Raw genomic sequence first — 20,501 nt, 5'->3', positions numbered from 1 at the left:
TTACCCACCCTCCTGCCCCAAAGTACTAACCTGAAGAAGTAACCTTCTTAAAAAGCAAGTGAATGCTTTCTGTGAACTTTGTCAAGTTTTTCTTTTTAAGGTGCAATTTTACTCTGAAAAAGGAGCCGCAGCATAACATAGGAATTTTGAAACTTTGCCAGAAGCAAGGGAACACATTGGACACTAGCAAACTTGGCAGATGAAAACTGAAATTTGCATCATGGCTTACAGGCCAGGAGAGCTCTGAAAATTAGTGCACAGAGAAAAAGACTTTAAAAAAAATAAATCTCAGCTGGCAAAACTTAACCCAAGGAACAGAACTGTTAACCCCTTGCGAAGTTTCCTGCCAAGCATACCCTTTTGAATTAATGTTTGCTAGGCCTATACCTTATGTGCAAATGTTATCTATCAATTTGTTCTGTGCAATCGCTGCCGTCTTTGTTATCTCTTCTCTTAACAGGTGGACTTTTGCCAGAATACCTTATGAACCAGGTGATGAGGACCCAGATTGGACCCAGATGCCCAGACATCGCTCCAGCCTTGTTGGAAGGGACCCAGGATGCCCAACACCCACCGACGACCCAACGCCCGTGAGATGACCACCCTGCCTTCCTGCATCACGCTGACACTTTGCACGGCTCAAGAATCCAGCGTGGATTGAAAGAGGACATTTTCTCATTTTCTTTTCTTTCCCTTTGCATATACAGTATTTATAGAAGGTTGCAGGGCCCCTGGATAGCTTTACGACACCCCTGCAGAGGAGGGTATTTTTGTGGGACTTTCAATTAGGGAAATTATGCCCCAGCCTCCTTTCATTATCTTGCCACCTGGTAGAGCTCCACCCAGAGAGCCTCCAGAACTTAACTAAAGCCCCCTTTGAACCATAGCACCAACTTGGTAATGACCCTGTGCACAAATGGAATGAATCATCAGTTACAACCTCAATCATTCCATCACCGTATTACTGGCTGGCTTTGTGTCAATAACTCAAAGAGCACCAGTGACAATCTGACATGTACCTTCCCAGCCCAAACCGTTACACCTGAGTCCACGCCAGGAACTTTTTCTGGCTGCAATGTGGGCTTCAGAAGGGGGGGGGGTATCTGCACGCATGCTTTGCCCCCAGATTATAGCGCTGGCCCAAGTATACCAGCCTGTACCTTCTAGGGACGAGCAGCTTATGCCTTCCTGGGACGAGCCTTTTTAAGAAAAAGGCTGTCCAAAGATTAAGAGGGGGGAATGAAGGAAGGTGAGGACAGGTGACCTCACCTAGGCCCGAAGTCACCCCCCACCAAAGCAGGCTCAAAGCTTCTCAAAGCTTTTCAAAATCATTTTCTCAGCAGCTAAAAGGCATTAGCTAAGCATCAGAAACACTCCGCTTGCTGTAACTAAAAAGATTGCAACAAAGGTAGGGAGCACAGTCCATTGTTTCTCAGGCCTTTCTGATGCCTTCTGGCCTTGCTAAAGAACCACATTGCAACTTACTTTCTGTCCGGGAACCATGCCAGAACAAGAGATTGAAACATATCTGAACACGCTGAAACCCCTTTCCTGGGAAGGGTGCCAAGAGTCCCAATAGTCCCAAGGCAGCTTTCTGTTCATGCTCAGAGGACTCCTGAGGGAGGAGAAAGGAGGAGGGAACTGGAAAGGGGTATATATGCTTGTGCACATGACTGTGAATTTCGTGCATGCTTTTTGTGACTTATCACACGTGCTCCTTCTACCAGTTCATGGATGGTAGAAATAAAAGCCTTTTCTCCGAAACTATTCCTTGAGTGTCTGTTGACTCCCACCCCCCTTTCCCAGGCGCAATATTTTTCCCACCCAAGGGCAAAGCCTCATAAGGCTACAATGCTAGTCAGTGAAGAAATGGCAGTTAACTGTTGGGAATGTCAGTTGATGAGGGAGATTTGAGCAAAGACCAGAAGCAAGTGAGGGGAGAGTAGGTAGCTGAGCTCTGGAGATGAAGCTATTCTTACCCAGCTTGGTAGCTATTCTTTGCTGGTGACATTCAGAAGAAGGGAGCTGGGGGCTGTAGTAGGCCGAGTGGCTGCCCTGTGTAAAGGTCTTAGCTGAAGAAGGCTGTGCAATCAGGTTTTTTAAATAAGCAGCCAGAACTACAGCCAGAGGACCTTTGGAGTCACAGGCAGGTTGTCCCCAGCACAGTGCCGGATTTATGTATAAGCTAAACAAACTATAGCTTAGGGCTCCATTCTCTTGGGCCTCCCCAAAAAATTGAAAGGAAAAAAACCTGGATGTACATTTCCAAAATAAAATAAAATAAAATAAAATAAAATAAAATAAAATAAAATAAAATAAAACCTACATACAGCAAGTGTTTTGTGTTGTGTAGGTCCATAAATTACCATATAGCATATATTCAACGCAAAAATTTGTTGTTGACAAAGGAGAGCTGGACATATAAAGGGCCCCATTACCTTCAGTAGCTTTTAGGACCTCATCAAACCTGAATCCAGCCCTGTCCCAGCAGCTGGACTGGGTTGTGACGTGTAGATTTGGCTGGAGTGGAGACTTTGGGAAATTGGGCTGAGATAAAAGCCACTTAGAGACTAGTGTCAGTAACGGTATCTTAACTGCTTAGAAATTGTAATTGTGTTCATTTAAAATGCCTTTATAAATATCAGTGTCCTGTCATGTATCCCTTTAGTAAACATAATTTAGTTCATCCGATGTTGGTGTCCATTTCGTACCTACTGTAATTGTATTTTATCATGGTTGGAGGCAGCTTCAAAGGCATTCCAAGGAAATGGTAGCAGTAGAAAAGGGTCACATTGAGGAACTCTTAAGTTTTGGTGGCAGGGAGTTTGATAGACCCTGCAATATAAAAAATTAAGATGCACAAATTCCTAAACTGAGACTGAGGGGCTACTTTTCTTTTTGGTTGTGGCAGCAGATGAATCAGTTCTTCCCATGCAGACAAAGTGCATTTTCTACACAGGATTTTTTAAAATGGAAGATAATCAGGTCGGGTGAAGCCTTGATTGTATTATTTTACCTTTTTGCAAACTGCTTTGAGGTTTTTTAAATAATCAAGCAGTGAATAAATGTTAGAGGCCTTTCTCCTGGGCATGGTCGGCCAAATGGTGTTAAAGAAGGATAGAACTTTTTTTATGTATGCAACAACAGCAGCAAGAATACTTATTGCAAAGTATTGGAAGACTCAAGATCTACCCACTCTGGAAGAATGGCAGATGAAGGTAATAAACTATATGGGACTGGCAGAAATGACCGACAGAATCTGAGACCAGAAAAGAGAGACGGCGAAAGAAGATTGGAAGAAATTTAAGGACTATCTTAAAAGATACTGTAAAATTAATGAATGTTGAAACGATGTTGGATTAGAAACTATGTGGTTACTAACTGTAATGGATATGAAAAAGAAAAGAAAAGTAAAGATCTAAACAGGATTAAAGGAAAGGATTTGCTGAACTTTGATTTGAAATTGGAATACAGAAAGGGAAGGTGTGAGGAAGTCGGGGAAGTGAGGTTTTTGAAAACAAGGGAATGAAATTATACTTGTTTCTGTTTGATTTGTGCTTGTTTGTATTGTTGTTTTGTTTTGTCTTTATATAATCTGTGAAAACTTAATAAATATATAATAAAAAATAAAAAATAAAATAAATGTTAGAAATAAATAAATAAAATGAAGAGCAAACAACGTGAGAGGGTTGCCCACCTTTTCATTTGACCCCTGCAGTTGTGACCAGCACTGATACCAACTGGAGAAAGAGTACTGCACTTTGCTGTAGGTAGCAGTGTGAGGGGAACCAGGAACCAAGAGCTCCCAGATGAGCCAGTAGCCAGGGCCAAAGAGGAAGTCAGTAGAACACAGGGCAAACCAGAAGCTAGGATCAAGAAGCAAGCAAACAAATAAAGTAAGTAAATATAACTAATTGTATTTTATTTACTTGCAGGTATATAAACTGCTTCACAATCAAAACTTCTCAAAGCAGTGTAGAATAAAATCAAATATAAAATATGAAAGATTACAAACTCAGTAACTGAACACATTCAAACTATTCCTATGATTATACATTTCATTGTTATTCCATGAAATGACCAGGTCTTTAAAAGCCTTCTTTAAAAACAAAAAAATCAATAGCTGCCTAAATATCAAAATGTGTGGCATTTGTCTAATTTCAGTTGGTAACTCAGATTAGTTACGTTTCACTATTCTAATTAGTGTTGTGTGTAATTTTGTTCATAGATCAGCATTAAACTTATATTTTTAATTATGTGTAGATCTCCCCAGAAAAAGGAACCAGTGTTCCAACACACATTGACCTGTAAGAAATCTGCTTAGCTAGCACTTTTGAGAACAAGTTTTTCCCTTTTGCATTTTTTTCAGGATTGAGAAGATCCTTACATTGTGTATAACTCTGAGACTGTGTTTGTGAGAAGGCACAATAGTGACACAAGACAAAAACAACTAACAGACAGGCTAGGTCATATAAAGCAACCAGAAGGAATCTCTGCCACACAGAGCAGCTAGAAGGAAGTTTTAATATTTTCAGCAGAACTTGTTGCATTTATTGAAATTGAAGTTCATCTATTCAGGTATTTGGATTGCCCGTGGTGCTGGTTTCCCATTGCAGTGAGGACAATAACATTGTGCTTTCACCAGGGAAGGGTTTCCCCATCGAGGTTTACAAAAGTGCCAGTGTTTTTCTCTGAGAGACACACAAGGGTGTTTAGGATCTCTTTCACACCCTCATCCACTTTCACTGGGGCTAGTATACCCTGGAAAAGGAGAACAGGTAAGCGATATATCTCTTGCACTATGCAAATATGTAATGATGACAAATGGGTGAAAGCAACACACTATTACTTATTTTATTATTTGTTCATTTCTATACCACCCTTCATCCAAGGATCACAGGGCAGTTTGCACTTGCACCAAGTTCATGTATCAAGGGCAACCAGAGAAGCATTCTCTTGACAAATGCTCCAACATTCAAACTCTGGGCATTTTGGAAGCAACAGATATCTGCCACTGGGCTGGTGTTTGCCAGGCACAGAGTTTAGAACATGTGTGATCCTAGGGTATAGGGCGGGAACTGAACAGTACAAGTAAGTACAAACTTTTGGGCTGCTTGTTCTTCCTCTGCCGCTGCCGCCACCACAGGTTTGTGGTGTGGTGAACCAGCTTATACTCGAGTCAATAAGTTCTCCCAGTTTTTTGTGCTGAAATTAGGTGTCTCGGCTTATATTTGGATTGGCTTATACTCAAGTGTATATGGTATTATCCATTCTGAGCCTCAGTTGGAAGCAGGCCCAGTGTTTCAGTGCATTTGATGACCTCTGGGAAGTGGAGAGCACCATGAACCACTTACTTCAAAATTTCCCATGTCTGTCTGTAACCACCCAGGATGCAGCGCAACACACAGGATCTCGTCTTCAGCAAATCCCAGGGACTGGCACCGTGTGAGCATGTTCAGAGCAGCCTAGGAGATAAATATGCCAGGAGCAGGAAGGTGGTGAATGATGTTATAGGAATTCTAAGGTCTTATATATATAAAATAAATGTACATAAATGTACAAGGCAAACACATACATAAGTATATAAACCATGTGTCTGAAATAGTACAGGAGAACAATCCTGAAGCCATTTTGACTCTCCCAAATTGACCTCAAATATTTCTCTGCGAGGAGGAAGGAAATGGGGAAAGCTTTCCAATTGTCTTTGGACTGTAGGTGCTTACAGTCAGGCAAGTATCTGTTAAGCTGATATCAGTATGTGTAAGAGATTCAGGAACTACCAGTAAGTATTTACCATCTCAAAGGAATGGCCAGGCTACCCAGAAAAAGGAAAAGGAAAAGGAGCCCATGATCGACTGGAACTTCCCGGGGATCAACCAGTCAATCCTGATCGACCTGTTGGACATCCCTAATTTAGATAGATGGGCCTAGGCCAATTTCCTGTACATAAGGGGGGGGGGCAGAAAATTTAGTCTGCTCATAGCTGAAATGACTAGGAATATATTTGAAATTTATGAATTCTTACTGTCTGGCCATTTCAATCATACATGTGAGAGCAGGTGATTGTTCTGCTAATGACTGGGGCGGGGGCACACAAAATAATGATAACTCACATTTTTTTAACAGATATCTGTATCCCAATCTCCTGTAGATAAAGGAGGCATGTAGCTCCCAATTTTCTTTGCCTGGGGTACAGATATATCTGTTTAATACAGGAAACAAGATCCATGAGCACTGAGGCTTTAGTAGAAATTTAATTTGGCCAACTTTGTATTACAGTACAGCGGTACCTCAGGTTAAGTACTTAATTCGTTCCGGAGGTCCGTACTTAACCTGAAACTCTTCTTAACCTGAAGCACCACTGCTGCTGCCGCGCCGCCGGAGCACGATTTCTGTTCTCATCCTGAAGCAAAGTTCTTAACCCGAGCTACTATTTCTGGGTTAGCGGAGTCTGTAACCTGAAGTGTATGTAACCTGAAGCGTATGTAACCCAAGGTACCACTGTACTGGCTTTTGGTGAAAACCTTTGAGCTTCTACCCTTGGGAAATCTGTTTTTTTTTTATTGACCCCTTACCTTCCTTTTTTTTATTGACCCCTTACCTTCCTTGGGGACGCGGGTGGCGCTGTGGGTTAAAGCCTCAGCACCTAGGGCTTGCCGATCGAAAGGTTGGTGGTTCGAATCCCCGCGGCGGGGTGCGCTCCCGTTGCTCGGTCCCAGCGCCTGCCAACCTAGCAGTTCGAAAGCACCCCCAGGTGCAAGTAGATAAATAGGGACCGCTTACCAGCGGGAAGGTAAACGGCGTTTCCGTGTGCAGCTCTGGCTCGCCAGAGCAGCGATGTCACGCTGGCCACATGACCTGGAAGTGTCTTCGGACAGCGCTGGCCCCTGGCCTCTTAAGTGAGATGGGCGCACAACCCCAGAGTCTGTCAAGACTGGCCCGTACGGGCAGGGGTACCTTTACCTTTTACCTACCTTCCTTGAGTCCCTGGTAAGAAAAGCCAATCATGGCTTTATTCAAATGGTAATTAAGCCAAGAGATGCAACACTTTAATAGGCATAATAGATTTGCTGAATCATGAACTTTGTATATGTACAGAGGCTATACTAGATGTTTGACAAAGTTATGCCCTGCACAGGAAACCTTATTCAAATTTATTTATGTAAAATTGGGAACAATTGAGGGAAATGCAGTGAGAAGTACTCCTTTTGTGTGTTTGTGTAAAATTGTAGGTCGCCCTAAATAGTATTTTTCTTACAACAATGATATATAGATGCTTGTATGCAGTTTTGCCTAATGACCGCTCCCCGCTTAAAACGGGGGGCGACCTTTGCGTGGACGCGTGCAGCCCCTAGATCTGAAGCGGCTCCAACAGCATAGGCTTGGCTTTGCCTTCCCTCAGGTGGCATACCTGGAGGTCTCCGCCTACTTCAGTCAGTTGTCCAATCCCACCTGGGGGAAGCGTTGCCAAGGAGACCAGACCAGGTAGGGGAGGGATTACCTGCCCACACAATAGAGGGAGGATCTTACCTGGGAATCCTCACTTGGCTCCAGAGCTTCACTAGACTTAATTACACTGTGGAAAAAATTGGTAGGGCAGTGTGCTCTGCAACCACTCGCATGGGAGGTCGGGTCATGAAACACCCCAACATTAAAGTTTACATGCAGGAGCTATTTCGGCCCGATGGCATGCACCTATCGGACGTTGGTAACGAGCGTTGGCTGAGCGACATCAGGCATGGCCTGATTGACTGGTTGGAGGATGGCAAAGGCGCTTTTCAGATGTAGGTAGTCTTAGCGGTGAGACCGCAATCTTTGCGGTCTCGGGTGGCGGTATCAGGCCTTGGGCGGAATCCTTTAGTCCATCTTCCTCTTTGCGGCAGCGATACCAGGGTCCCCGTTAAAGGGGTTTTCTGAAGGGAGGCTTTGACCGTATGCCGAAAGGTCATCATTGCTCTCCCCTGCGGCGGCGTAACGGGGGCGGCTATCTCTGCTTGAACATATGTTCTCCAGAGCCGGCCCATCCCCCCCACACACTGGATAACCCTGATGCTCCCTAGGTCCCTGGGGACTGGGGAGGGAGAACACCCAATGCCTGAGCCAAGGTCTACCCACATTTGAAATTGAATAAAGTTGTGGCCAATTTAATCCCATAGCACGTTGTCTTGAGTCGTTATTCCACATGGTGGGGGGACTGTGCGGGATCTGGGGACTCCGCCTGTCCATGCAATATACACCTTTTTGCACAGCAATATCCCCTAATATAATGTACGTTTATGTAATTCATGAATATATGCATTTTTGTGCATATTACTTGGCTGGAGACCTGCATTGCAAAATGTGGAGAAGTATGAATTTTGGAGGGTGGCTGTGTTTTGGTTCATGCATTGTTTTGGGAAGTGCTTTAAATGCAAATTGAACTGATGTTCTGCCCCACTGGCAGGAGTTAGTTAACAGGAGGCATCTGTAAGAGTAAGGCAGTAAGGCAGGGCCACGGAACCTGTGATTTTCAATATATTTCTGGACTGCAACTCCAAATAGCCCCAACCAGCATGGCCAACGGTCAGGGAAAGGGATTATAGGAGCTACAATCGAACAACATGTGAAGAGCTAAAGGTTCTCCAACCTTGGGCTATGTTACTTTACTTTTTAAAGTAGGAGTGGATCTGGTTAGTGTCAGGAGCTTGTCCTACACTCAAGTAGGACCCTGGTAGAGCCACATGCCTGACTGGCATGTTCTCTCCCTCCTGGTCGTTTGTTCAGGAGCTTCAAAAGCTTTCTTCAGCCCGAACATCACAGCGACCAATGCCAACAGACATCGGCACACTTAGGGATCCACAGAGTCTTCACAGCTTGCGTAACAGACCTCAGCAACTCAGCATTTTGGCTAATCTACTTTATTTACATATAAACACACACGGAGCACTGCAACATGGCTCCCTCTCTAGTATCAGGCAGCGAAGAGAAAAAGGACAATAGTCCCACTTCATGGAACACAGTAACACAAACATCCTGTCTCCGTCACTTCCTACACTGTGGAGTCAAAACATACACGATCATGTGATAAACAACAATCCCATGACTGCAATCATGGAGCAGGAATTCTAAGAGTTAGTGCCTGGATGGGCGACTACCTGGGAACAATATGGACACTGCCTCAGCAGCATATAACAAATGTAAGAGAGAGAGAAAATACTGGTAATTATTTCTTAAATGTTAGAAATATAAGTTAACAGAGGCTTCCTGTTATTTCAGATTCTACAATGCTGTCAAGGTATGTTTTGATAGTTTGATATACAAAAACAAATGAAAAGAAGGAGGAGCACAGAGTATCTGCCCTCCAACAATCTTTGAGAACAAATGGAGGGCTGTGTGCAAAGCTGGGGAAGAGTGCATGATAATGTGACACTTTCATCCTACAAGTTAGCACAGCTGCCCTTCATTGTTTGCATCCAGAAGCATACCTAGGATCCCTTGTGCCCTTCATGAGGAGCTGTATCGGAAGTGTTGATTCTGCACTTCAGAACTGAAACAATACAGGCAGCCATGCCGTGGGGGGGGGGCATTGAAACAGTTAAGTCCAGGTTCTAAAATCACTTACCTGCACTACTGGCAGATTCAACAGAAAGGTTCACTTCTTTTTTTAAAAAAGGAGCATCAAGTGGATGCTCCAATCCACAAAAGCTTTTGCCCCTGCACCCAGAAGTGCTAGGGGCGTGCTTCTCTCCTCGACTATTGCTGCTGCTCCCGAGTCAGGCAGCCTCCCATTGAAATCAGGCAGCTGACAGGGACAACCCCAGCAGAAGCCTGCCGCCACCACCCAGTGCCACGGCAGCACTGAGTGGCTGAGATGTGCCACCACTGGAGCCCTGGAGGTGGGTGGGGAGTGTGAGAGGGGGAAGAAGAGGAGAGAGGTGCATCTGCTAAATCCTGCCTGGAGTTTGAGTCCTTTCTGGTCTGAGTGTGCCCCTGGCAGGGGTCAGCTTTGCCAACCACTCAGTGCGCCCCTTTTTGCATCACCATAAAATACCTCTGTACCTTGCTGCAGCGGTAGTTGATGGAATGTCCCAATTCCCATCCAAGTAGATTTGTGATGGAGCCAGCTTCACTAGAGATGTTGACAATGGCAGCTTTGCTGCAGCTCATTCCTTTCTGGGGGCTTTCCCGAGATGCCTTCCTCAGCAAGGGCAGGAATGCCTGGAGAAGGAGTGGAATGAAGGGACAACGTTATACTATGTGGGGAGATCTGGTCCTCCTTTATTACAATTATTATTTAATAAATTTATATACCACCCTTCATCCAAAGATCACAGGGCAGTTTACACTGTAAAACACAAAATTCATAATATTAAAATCCTAATAAAACTAATAAAAAATAATAATAAAACACAAACTTAAAAGGCCATAGATTGTTTAACAGCCAAAGGCCTGGTTGAAGGGGAATGTTTTCTCCTGGCTCCTAAAGGTATGTGATGAGGGCGCTGGGCAAGCCACCCTGGAGAGATCATTCCACAAACTAGGAGCCACTACAGAAAAGGCCCGTTCTGGTGTTGCCACCCTTCAGACCTCTTGTGGAGGGGGCACATGAAGAAGGGTCTCAGATCATGATTGCAGAATCCAAGTAGGTTCATACCGAGAGGCAGTCTTTGAGGTATTGCTGGCCTGAGTCAATTAAGGCTTTATAGCTCAAAACTAGCACTTTGAATTGGGTCTGGGAACTAACTGGCAGTCAGTGCAGTCAGGCCAGGATTGGTGTTATATGCACTGGCAGAGGAACAGGAGTGCGGGGCAAGTGCACCACCCCCAGCGGCACGATCCTGGAGAGGTGCCATCATGGCTGCCCCCCCACACTGGGTGCCACACCCCCGGGACACGCGCCATGCCCCTGTGGGCAGCATGCCATGCCCCTGGGACATGCACCACGCCCCTGGGACGGGCACCAGCCATGCCCCTGCCTGCTCTCCACCCCCCCCCCACCGGAGCTTGAAGCTCCACCACTGATTATATGCTGAGACTGTCTTGCCCCAGTGAACAAGCCAAATGAATTCTTCAACAGTGTCCAAACTGTCTTCAGAGGCAGCCCCACATGAGCCTCAAGTGACAGCAATGGATGAAGGAGTACCCCCAAGCTACATACCTGCTCCTTCCAGAGGAAGTGTAACCCCATCACGAGCTGCCCCCCTCCCATTCTTCTGGTCTAGGGAATTACCCACTAACAGTGCCTAAGTTGTATCTGAATTGAGCTTCAGTTTGTTGGCTCTCATTCAGTCCATCACTGAAGCAAAACAACAGTCCAGCCCATCCACTGCCACATCAATGTCAGTTGAACATCTGTCTTTCGTTCAGCTGTTAAAGGTCCTGTACATTCGAGATATCAAGCCTATTTATTTCATGAAATTTCTATACTGCTCAAGTATAAAAACACTCTACAAACAATGAACTCATCACCAGAAAACACTTGCATAAATCATTCTGTTCTCCATAACTTAAGAGCTCTACAACATGCTGAGGAATGTCTGTGAAGAAGCATGTATCCAGGGATAGCCTTACCTGAGTGACTACCATGGGCCCAATCACATTGGTCCTATACACCTCAGACATATTCTCTGGTGTCTCATCTTCCATAGAAGCTGCCCTTACAATCCCAGCATTGTTTATCAGAAGATTCAACCCGGCTCCTTTCAGACACTCAGTGACTCTGGCTGCAGCAGCCTTGATGCTGTTAGGCTCACAAGTGTCTATAGCAACAAAGAAATTATTGTAAAGGTGATTCTGCTGAACCGAGTTAACCAGTAACTAGTAAGGTCTAACAAGGTTGAACATCTATCTTAAGGGCAAAAATGACTCAGTAATATACAATGGAACCTCGGCTCCCAAATGCCTTGGGAGCTGAACGTTCTGACTCCTGAATGTGATTGTTCTGGTTATCGAACGTTCTTTGGAAGCCGAACGTCCGGTGCAGATTCCAATTGGCTGTTGGAAGCTCCTGCAGCCAATCGGAAGCAGTGTCTTGGTTCCCGAACCATTTTGGGAGTCAAATGGACTCCTGAAATGGATTAAGTTCAGAATCTGAGGTTCTACTGTACATGATTAATTAATAGCTGTTACATTTTATTTTATTTGCTAAGTATGTTAGTTGCATTTGATATGTCAGCCCTGGATATGTTTGCTAAATAAAGCAAACTTCCAATTACACTTCTGTATTTGTCAATATCCTCAAATTATTTTTAATCATCTTGCTTTTGATATTTGAGATTCACTGGAGTAGCAACTAGATTACAATTATCTATGCCATTTGACTCTAGCAGAGCCTGAATTTTACTGCTTTGACTAATCAGAAAGAGCCTAATTCATCTCTGTCTATTTGCATGCCTAGGTAATTGTTCACTGTATCTAAATTTTTAATTTCAAATTGTGTTTTGAAACCTTTTTCAAACTTGTTTTTCTACTTATCTGAATCATAAATCAATAAAAGATCATCAACATAAACCACCAAATAAGTAATTCCATCATTGTCTCTACAAGTGTACAGACATTGATCAGCTTTGCTTTGCTCAAATCCAAGATTTTTCAACACACTGTCTAATTTCTTATTCCAGCATCTAGCTGCCTGTTTCAAACCATAAATGGACCTTTTCAGTTTGCATACCAGATCTGGATCTTTCACAAAACCCTGTGGTTGAATCATGTATATTTCTTCTTCAAGTTCACCATATAAAAATGCAGTTTTGATATCAAAATGTGAAACCTTCATTTTCTTTTTTGCTGCTATTTTTAACAATAGCCTAACATTAGAATATGTTACAGGAGCAAAAATTGATTCATAGTCTTCATTGTGCTTTTGTGCAAAACCCCTTGCAACCAATCTAGCTCTAAATATCTGTACTTGAGCTTCTTCCTTTTTTAAAAATTTTAAACACCCATTTGGAACTGATGAGCTTTCTCCCTTCAGGTAAAGGTACAAGTTCCCAAGTTTCATTTTTATGCGTTGCCTCAATTTCTTCCGTATCTCTTTGTTGTTTGTGCAGGAGCATGAATGGTGGTTGATTGTGTAGCAGCTTGTTTTAAAATTCCATACATTTTAATTAGGAGGAACTGCATTTAAGAAGAGGAGAAAGGTTGGTCTACTTCATTGTCTCTCGAGGCAGATGGATCCCAACAAAAATTATGAGGCCCCCAAAACAGAGCAGGAACCTGGGCAAGACATGGGAACTGCAAACTCCAAATGAGGAACCAATACAAATGAAACAGAGATCCTGTAAAATGACCTTAAATGACAGCACCTTTCTCCATTAAGGAGAGAGAATCAAGGGGATAAAAGGCACATACCCAGTGGGTAGATAACCACTCCCTCATGCTTGGCAGCCAAATTCTTCAAGGCCTGAAAGATAACAAAACACAGCAATGTGGACTGAATTGTCTGAAACAATGTAGGAAGTGTTACAGAAATTACGGGGGTGGGGAGGGGCACATCTTTAAAATTGTTAAATGTTATAAATATTATGCCTGAATCTATCCTTTCGACGACAGCTCAGGGAAGATACCTAGCTTTATAAATCATATAAAATCAACCCATTTGCCAATTTCCTCCATTCCAATGCCATTTTGCCCTTGGAAAAAGGACCCTTTTCCCTGCCACCTCCCACCATAATCCCTCAAGCGTGAGGACATGTACAAACACCCCACCCAGGGGTGACAATTGCTGAGCTGGTTGTTGGCCAATGGAAACCAAATCTCATCACCGAACTTGCCCCGGGATGCAGACATGCAAAGATAGTTCTACAGTGGTACCTGGGGTTACATACGCATCAGGTTACATACGCTTCAGGTTACACACTCCACTAACCCAAAAATAGTGCTTCAGGTTAAGAACTTTGCTTCAGGATAAGAACAGAAATTGGGCTCTGGCGGTGCGGCAGCAGCAGGAGGCCCCATTAGCTAAAGTGGTGCTTCAGGTTAAGAACAGTTTCAGGACCTCTGGAACGAATTAAGTACTTAAGCCGAGGTACCACTATATTGTGTTTTGGTGAAGGGTACTTAAGAGGTGTTTGCCTATGCTAATCTTATACCTGGGTCTTGTCCTGACATGTCTGCTTATGTTAATCTTGTATAACCCTCCCCTTTCTGACGTTTTAGTGAGGTAGTAATGATGTAGCAATGTTACTGTACGAACTGCATTCTGGGATATGGTGGGAAAGTTTTAAAAGTCAATGTCACCCCATGCTCGGGGTTCACTCGCTGTTGTTTGAACCTGTTGCCCAACAATAAAGGATCTAAGTCTACTGACTGCTGTTTTGCTCCAAATTACTTGGCTGGAATTCCCTTCTTTTACTGACCGCATGGACCCGTGGGGGATGTACCCAGAATTTTCCTTATCAGAAGCAAAGAGTTTAAAAGTACTTCCTACAGGTGTCTTTGTTGCTGTTGTAATGGATTTGTACTGGGCTGTCTGCTTCTTCTCCCAGTACATAAATGTTCTTCAAAACTCCCACACTATTGACGCTGCACTGGGAGAGTCCTCTCAGGCCACTGTCTCTGTCCTGGTACCCATTTTTCAACAGCAGAATTTAGTACTTTCCTCTATGATGGTGGCGGGCTGGGCCTTGGAGTTCCCAAACCTACTGGTTTTGGGAGACTTCAACGTCCATGCCGATGCTGCTCCCTCCTCACAGGCTCTGGACCTAGTGACTTCCATAGCAACACTAGGGCTCTCCCAGTTTGTTTTTGGCCCCACTCATCAAGCAGGCCACACGCTGGATCTGATCTTTGGGGCTGACATAGATGTGATCATGCTCCCCCCTGTGGAAGTGCCATGGTCTGATCACTACGCTCTGAAAGCAAAGATTGACTTCCCGCTCCTCCCCTGCTCGGGTGGCGAACCTATTTGGGCTCGTCCGCGAAAACAGATGGACCCTGATAGATTCCGACAAGCCTTGCGGGACCCTGCCCCTCCTAGCGACTCATTAGATGACCTTGTTGAGGACTGGAATAACCGGCTCTTGGCAGCCATTGATGAGATCGCGTCTAAGCGCCCTCTGCGACCCCGTCAAAACCGAGCCCCTTGGTTTACTGAGGAGCTCCGGAAAATGAAGCGGGATCTCAGACGGCTAGAGCGAGTATGGCGACGGACTCGTGACGGAGCCTCAATAACATCTTATAGGACGCTTATGAAAGCCTATGAGATGGCTATGAAAGCTGCTAAGAAATCTTACTTTGCAGCTTCCATTGCATCTGCTAGCTCTCGCCCGGCACAACTTTTTAGAATAATTAGGTCAATAACATCCTTAAGAGGACAACCAAATTTAAGCACAAATTCGAGCCATAGCTGTGAGGCATTCGCGAGCTTTTTTGCAGAGAAAGTCCTGTTGCTCTGCCGTGACCTCCCTGCCAATTTAGATACAGTGACTGAACTGGAGGCCCCTCGACTGACTTCAGGTCCAGTGTTGGACCATTTCGATCGGATACTCCCAGCTGATGTGGATAGATTCCTCCAAGTTGGTAGGCCCACCACCTGCCTCCTTGATCCGTGCCCATCTTGGCTGATTAGGGAGTGTCCAGATGTTGCACGGACCCCCCTGGTTGAAATTATCAATTTGTCCCTTGACACGGGGACATTCCCAGGGGAACTGAAGGAAGCAGTAGTGTGTCCACTCTTAAAGAAAACTTCATTAGATCCCTTAGACCTATCCAATTACCGCCCAGTTTCAAATCTTCCATATCTGGGTAAGGTAATTGAGAGAGCGGTTGCTGAGCAGCTTGGTAGGTTTCTGGAGGAAACATCAGCTTTAGATCCATTTCAGTCTGGTTTCCGTCCTGGTTTTGGGACCGAGACGGCTCTGGTTGCCCTAACAGATGATCTCCGTAGACAACTGGATCGAGGCGGCTCAGGACTGCTGATCCTTTTAGATTTGTCAGCAGCCTTTGACATGGTCGATCATGATCTTCTGGACCACCGCCTCACAGACGTGGGGATACAGGGCATAGCCCGTAACTGGCTGTGCTCTTTTATCTCTGGTCGGGGACAGAGGGTGGCACTATGGAGGGAAATGTCGTCACGCCATTCCTTGGTCTGTGGAGTGCCGCAGGGCGCAATTCTCTCCCCAATGCTTTTTAACATCTTTATGCGCCCCCTTGCCCAGATTATCCGGAGCTTTGGGCTGGGCTGTCACCAATATGCTGATGACACTCAGCTCTATCTGCTGATGGATGTCCACACCGACTCGGCCCCGAACACACTGACCAGATGCTTGGAAGCTGTGGCTGGATGGTTTCGTGGGAGCCGATTGAAACTAAATCCTTCAAAGATAGAGGTCCTATGGCTGGGACGGGATGGCATGGGGATGAGGGACCAACTCCCTTCTCTTGCGGGGGCCCAATTAGTGCCATTGCCTTCCGTTAAGAGTTTGGGTGTAATCCTTGATGCCTCCCTTTCCATGGAGGCGCAAGTTACAGTAACAGCCAAGGCGACATTTTTCCACCTTCGCCGCATCAAGCAGTTGGTCCCTTACCTTTCCCGCCCCGCCCTGGCCACAGTGATCCATGCGATGGTCATCTCCAGGCTTGACTACTGTAATTCGTTCTACGCGGGGCTGCCCTTGAAGCTGTCCGAGAAACTCCAGCGGGTGCAGAATGCTGCAGCGAGGCTCCTCACGGGGTCTCTGCCATGGGAGCATATTCACCCAGTGCTTTTCAAACTGCACTGGCTCCAGGTAGAGTACAGGGTTAGATTTAAGGTGCTGCTTTTGACCTTTAAAGCCCTTCACCGCCTAGGACCCTCGTACCTACGAGACCGCCTCTCCCGGTATGCCCCACGGAGAGCCTCAAGGTCCATAAATAGCAACACCCTAGTGGTCCCGGGCCCTAAGGAAGTTAGATTAGCTTCAACCAGAGCCAGGGCCTTTTCAACTCTGGCTCCAGCCTGGTGGAACTCTCTGCCTCATGAGACCAGGGCCCTGCAGGATCTGATTTCTTTCTGCAGGCCTGTAAGACAGAGTTGTTCCGCCTGGCCTTTGGCTTGGAGCCAATTTGATTCCCTCCCTCTCTTTCTTTCTTTTTTTCTTTCCTTCTCCTCCTACGATGAGGCTATATTTTAATATTTTAATGTTTAAATATTTTAATGTTGTATTTTAATTTTGTTTTTAAGTTGTAATCATTCAACTTGTTTTTATTATTGCTTGTAAGCTGCTCTGAGCCCGGCCTTGGCTGGGGAGGGCAGGGTATAAATAATAAATAACAAATTATTATTATTATTATGGAATGGGGAGGTTTCCCACTCCGTACCTTTCTGATATCATAGAATCGTAGAATGGTAGAATTGGAAGGGACCCCAAGGATGATCTAGTCCAACCCCCTGCAATGCAGGAATGTGCAACAGTCCCATACGGGGATTGAACCTGCAACCCTGGCATTATCAGCACCATGCTGTAACCAGCTGAGCTACAGAAGCTGCCATGCCACCCTGTGCTTTTCCCAGGCTCTTGTTGGGAAGGGTTGCTGCTCTTCTCTCTCCTTTGCCTGCAATAAGAAATCTAGTCTCTGCCCCCTTCCTGTGCTCCATAGCTGAATAAAAATACAATCCCTGGAGTAAAGGAAAGGCAGGGATAGTGTTATAAACAAAAATATGCTGCCCTTTTTTCCCTTATGAGGTATCCAAGAGCCCATATAGAGTCCTTACGTAGGTTCCCTATTGGTAGGAGAAAATAACAGAGGTCAACCAGAGAATATTGAGAAGCAAAGCAGCTAGTAAGCTTGATCTATATTGATCTGTTGCAACAGGGTCCTCGCTCACCACATGCAGGAAGGAGGAGGAACCCAGAACAATGGCACTCAAGGCCTTATATTGTTATTTAGTCATTTAGTCGTGTCCAACTCTTCGTGACCCCATGGACCAGAGCACGCCAGGCACTCCTGTCTTCCACTGCCTCCCGCAGTTTGGTCAAACTCATGCTGGTAGCTTTGAGAACACTGTCCAAGGCCTTATATAGACATTTTAAATTCCCTGCCCTGGAGCTCATGACCACCCCTCCATACAACATACATACATCACAGAAGGGGTATAACCTAAGACCACCCCCCAGATACATCATACCTACATCCCAGAAAAGGCGGTCTACAGCAGAAATCTGAGTGACTTGTTTATCTAGTCTGACAGGTTACCTGTTTAATGGTCACTTGATTGGATTGCCTGGGGAGCCTGGCCAGTCTTTTGTAATGATAAATACTTAGTTCCTGAGCCAGGTCATAGGCCCACACCCTATTCATATCTTAAATGTGCCCTTAAGACAGGATTTGTGAAGGAAAAAGACAATGGGGAGGTTTCCCACTTTGACCTTGCAGAGAAATAATTGAGGTCAATTTGTTCAGGACTTTTTTCTGTGGGGATTTCAGACATGTGGTTTATATATTTATGTACAGTGGTACCTTGGGTTACATACGCTTCAGGTTACATACGCTTCAGGTTACAGACTCCGCTAACCCAGAAATATTTTTTTTTAAAAAAACATTTTTTATTGCTTTTTTAAAAGTACAGAAATACAGAAAAAAGAATAAAGAGTGGTTATAAGAAAGAGAGATATAAATAACAAATTTCCATATTCTTTTTCCATCTAACCTATAGGACTTCCCCACATCCTCCGAACCCTGCGTTCTCTGTCTTATAAAGCATCAGCAATTTGTTAACTTATTTCAAAACTTATTGTAACTTCCATTTTATCATGTTCCCTATTTTCAATTTTACTGTCGCTCAATTCTTATATGTTTTATATTAAACACAATAAAGTTATTTCATTATTTTACCTCTGAATTCTTGTGTCTTAAGAACTTTGCTTCAGGATGAACTTTGCTTCAGGATGAGAACAGAAATTGTGCTCCGGCGGTGTGGCAGCAGCAGGAGGCCCCTAAAGTGGTGCTTCAGGTTAAGAACAGTTTCAGGTTAAGAATGGACCTCTGGAACGAATTAAGTACTTAACCCGAGGTACCACTGTACGTGTTTGCTTGGTACATTTATTAACATTTATTACGTATCTAAGACTTTAAAATTCTTGTCACAATAGAAAAAAACTACCTTACCTGGTCTCTGATAACATACACCATCCAAGTTTTTTCTCTATGGGAATGTATATCTTGATTTGTTGTTGTTCTGCAGAAGTGCCTGAACAACAGGAAGCTTAAGAAATCTTAACAGACACCTCCACATAAACCCTAGGCACAATTTCTCTGGCATCAGAGGGAATTCACTTGTTTAGGCACCCATTCTACAGGATTGCTGGCCCTTCCCTGGAGCTCACCTGAGCACCTGGTCCCTCTGGGTCCCGACAAGTGGCAAAGATCCATTCTGGCCTGTTGCTTTTCTCCACCAGCTGCTTGACCAATTCTAAGCCAATGCCCCGGTTGGACCCAGTCACCAGGACGGAACGCGCATTCAGCATAGACATCTTCTAATGGATGAAACGTTTTGCTTGCCTAAGTCCCCAGCTCCTCTGCTGCAGTTCACACAAATGATTGTCCTCCTAAACCAGGTCTGCTTTGCCAGCTGCTGGCAGCATAACGAAAAGAAAGAGGAACCGGTTTAGCGTACAATCCCTCTACAAGTAAGTCAAAGCAAGGTTATTCAGCAGAATTGTTTGCCCAAAGGGGATTTGATTTGGGAGAAAAGGAAAATGGGGGGGGGGGTGTACATGTCAGAGAGCAAGAGACAGGCAGAGACTGCCTGAAAACTTTGGAATTGTGCAGTGTGCAGGTTATTTGCCTACCCTTTGGAGTTTAACCCTCCATTCCACCCCTCAGCAGATCTTGAGTCAATTCCTTGATTTCTGAGCCTAATGGAAAAACAATATTCCTGCTGTAGAGGTCTTCAAGGGCTCCTGCATAGCTTGGGGGGGGGGAATAAGCAGCTCACTGCAAATTTCAAGAGGGGAGATTTGGTAGGGCTTGCCAGAGCTGTGTGCCAAAGAAGGCTTGGCAACAATGTGTGAGATCAGTGTCTGCTCACCCCCCTTTCCTTTCCCTCAACTGGAAAAAGAGAAGGGGGCTAAAGGAAAACAACAACACAACTGCTTCTGTTTTGGATTTGCAGCTATAATTAGGAACAAGTATGATGGCCCTTCCACACCATCATGATTTTATGAGGCAGGATTCACGTGGGTACCTGGAAATTTAGGTGTGGATTAAAGCCTTTGTGCAACAAATTCACCTCAAATTGACTTTACAGTTAGAAAAGTGGGAGGGAAATGCACTGAAAACTATAAAATGAATGAAGTATAAATGTCCTGCAAACAAATCAGGATTAATGCAGGATGAAAGTTCATTGTCCTATAACGTCCTTGCAAACAAATCAGAACTGCTCAATAAAGATCAGATGTAATCTAATCTCTGTGTAAACTTTCTGCAACCAAATCAGGATGAATGCTACTAAGTAGGTCATTTGGAAGAGCCCTTAGTTAACTGAGGCAGCTCTTGTTCTGGCTTGTTAGAGATTAAGCATTTCTGGTTAACTGGCCAAG

The 20,501-nt window shown here is 44.6% G+C and overlaps 1 protein-coding gene and 3 long non-coding RNA genes across 5 annotated transcripts; 3 read left to right on the top strand and 1 right to left on the bottom strand.

The window, feature by feature from the left end:
* Window positions 1–1,851: 1,851 nt before the first annotated feature.
* On the top strand, window positions 1,852–4,581 carry LOC310850650. Of its 2 annotated transcripts, none has more exons than XR_014567401.1 (3): window positions 1,852–1,946; window positions 3,719–3,896; window positions 4,370–4,581. It is a non-coding gene; the product is annotated as an uncharacterized lncRNA (long non-coding RNA). The 2 variants fall into 2 exon arrangements; XR_014567402.1 differs by having other exon boundaries at window positions 1,887–1,987.
* Window positions 3,902–19,804, bottom strand: LOC310850644 (C-signal-like). The gene is made up of 6 exons (XM_083752297.1): window positions 19,287–19,804; window positions 13,330–13,381; window positions 11,551–11,738; window positions 10,039–10,197; window positions 5,355–5,465; window positions 3,902–4,761 (listed from the first exon to the last, which is right to left on the bottom strand). Exons 1-6 carry the CDS (start codon window positions 19,431–19,433, stop codon window positions 4,639–4,641), a joined length of 780 nt encoding a protein of 259 aa, XP_083608423.1. The 5' UTR covers window positions 19,434–19,804; the 3' UTR covers window positions 3,902–4,638.
* On the top strand, window positions 4,678–5,560 carry LOC310850652. Its single transcript, XR_014567405.1, has 2 exons — window positions 4,678–4,778; window positions 5,390–5,560. It is a non-coding gene; the product is annotated as an uncharacterized lncRNA (long non-coding RNA).
* On the top strand, window positions 17,339–18,183 carry LOC310850654. The gene is made up of 2 exons (XR_014567407.1): window positions 17,339–18,053; window positions 18,105–18,183. It is a non-coding gene; the product is annotated as an uncharacterized lncRNA (long non-coding RNA).
* Window positions 19,805–20,501: the final 697 nt, after the last annotated feature.

This window comes from Podarcis gaigeae, assembly GCF_964106915.1.
Source record: "Podarcis gaigeae genome assembly, chromosome: 8".
Lineage (NCBI taxonomy): Eukaryota > Metazoa > Chordata > Lepidosauria > Squamata > Lacertidae > Podarcis > Podarcis gaigeae.
The sequence above is the reverse complement of the archived record's forward strand: the minus strand, read 5'-3'. Positions and strand labels throughout refer to the sequence as shown.

What these genes read in the sequence shown, in the direction of transcription:
- LOC310850644 (XM_083752297.1), bottom strand. Translation starts at nt 19,433, where the DNA reads ATGTCTATGCTGAATGCGCGTTCCGTCCTGGTGACTGGGTCCAACCGG. An exon ending in AGTGGTTATCTACCCACTGG is followed by an intron (nt 11,739 to 13,329) that starts GTATGTGCCTTT and finishes TTGTTGCTATAG; the next exon opens with ACACTTGTGAGCCTAACAGC. An exon ending in TCAACTACCGCTGCAGCAAG is followed by an intron (nt 5,466 to 10,038) that starts GTACAGAGGTAT and finishes TTTATCTCCTAG; the next exon opens with GCTGCTCTGAACATGCTCAC.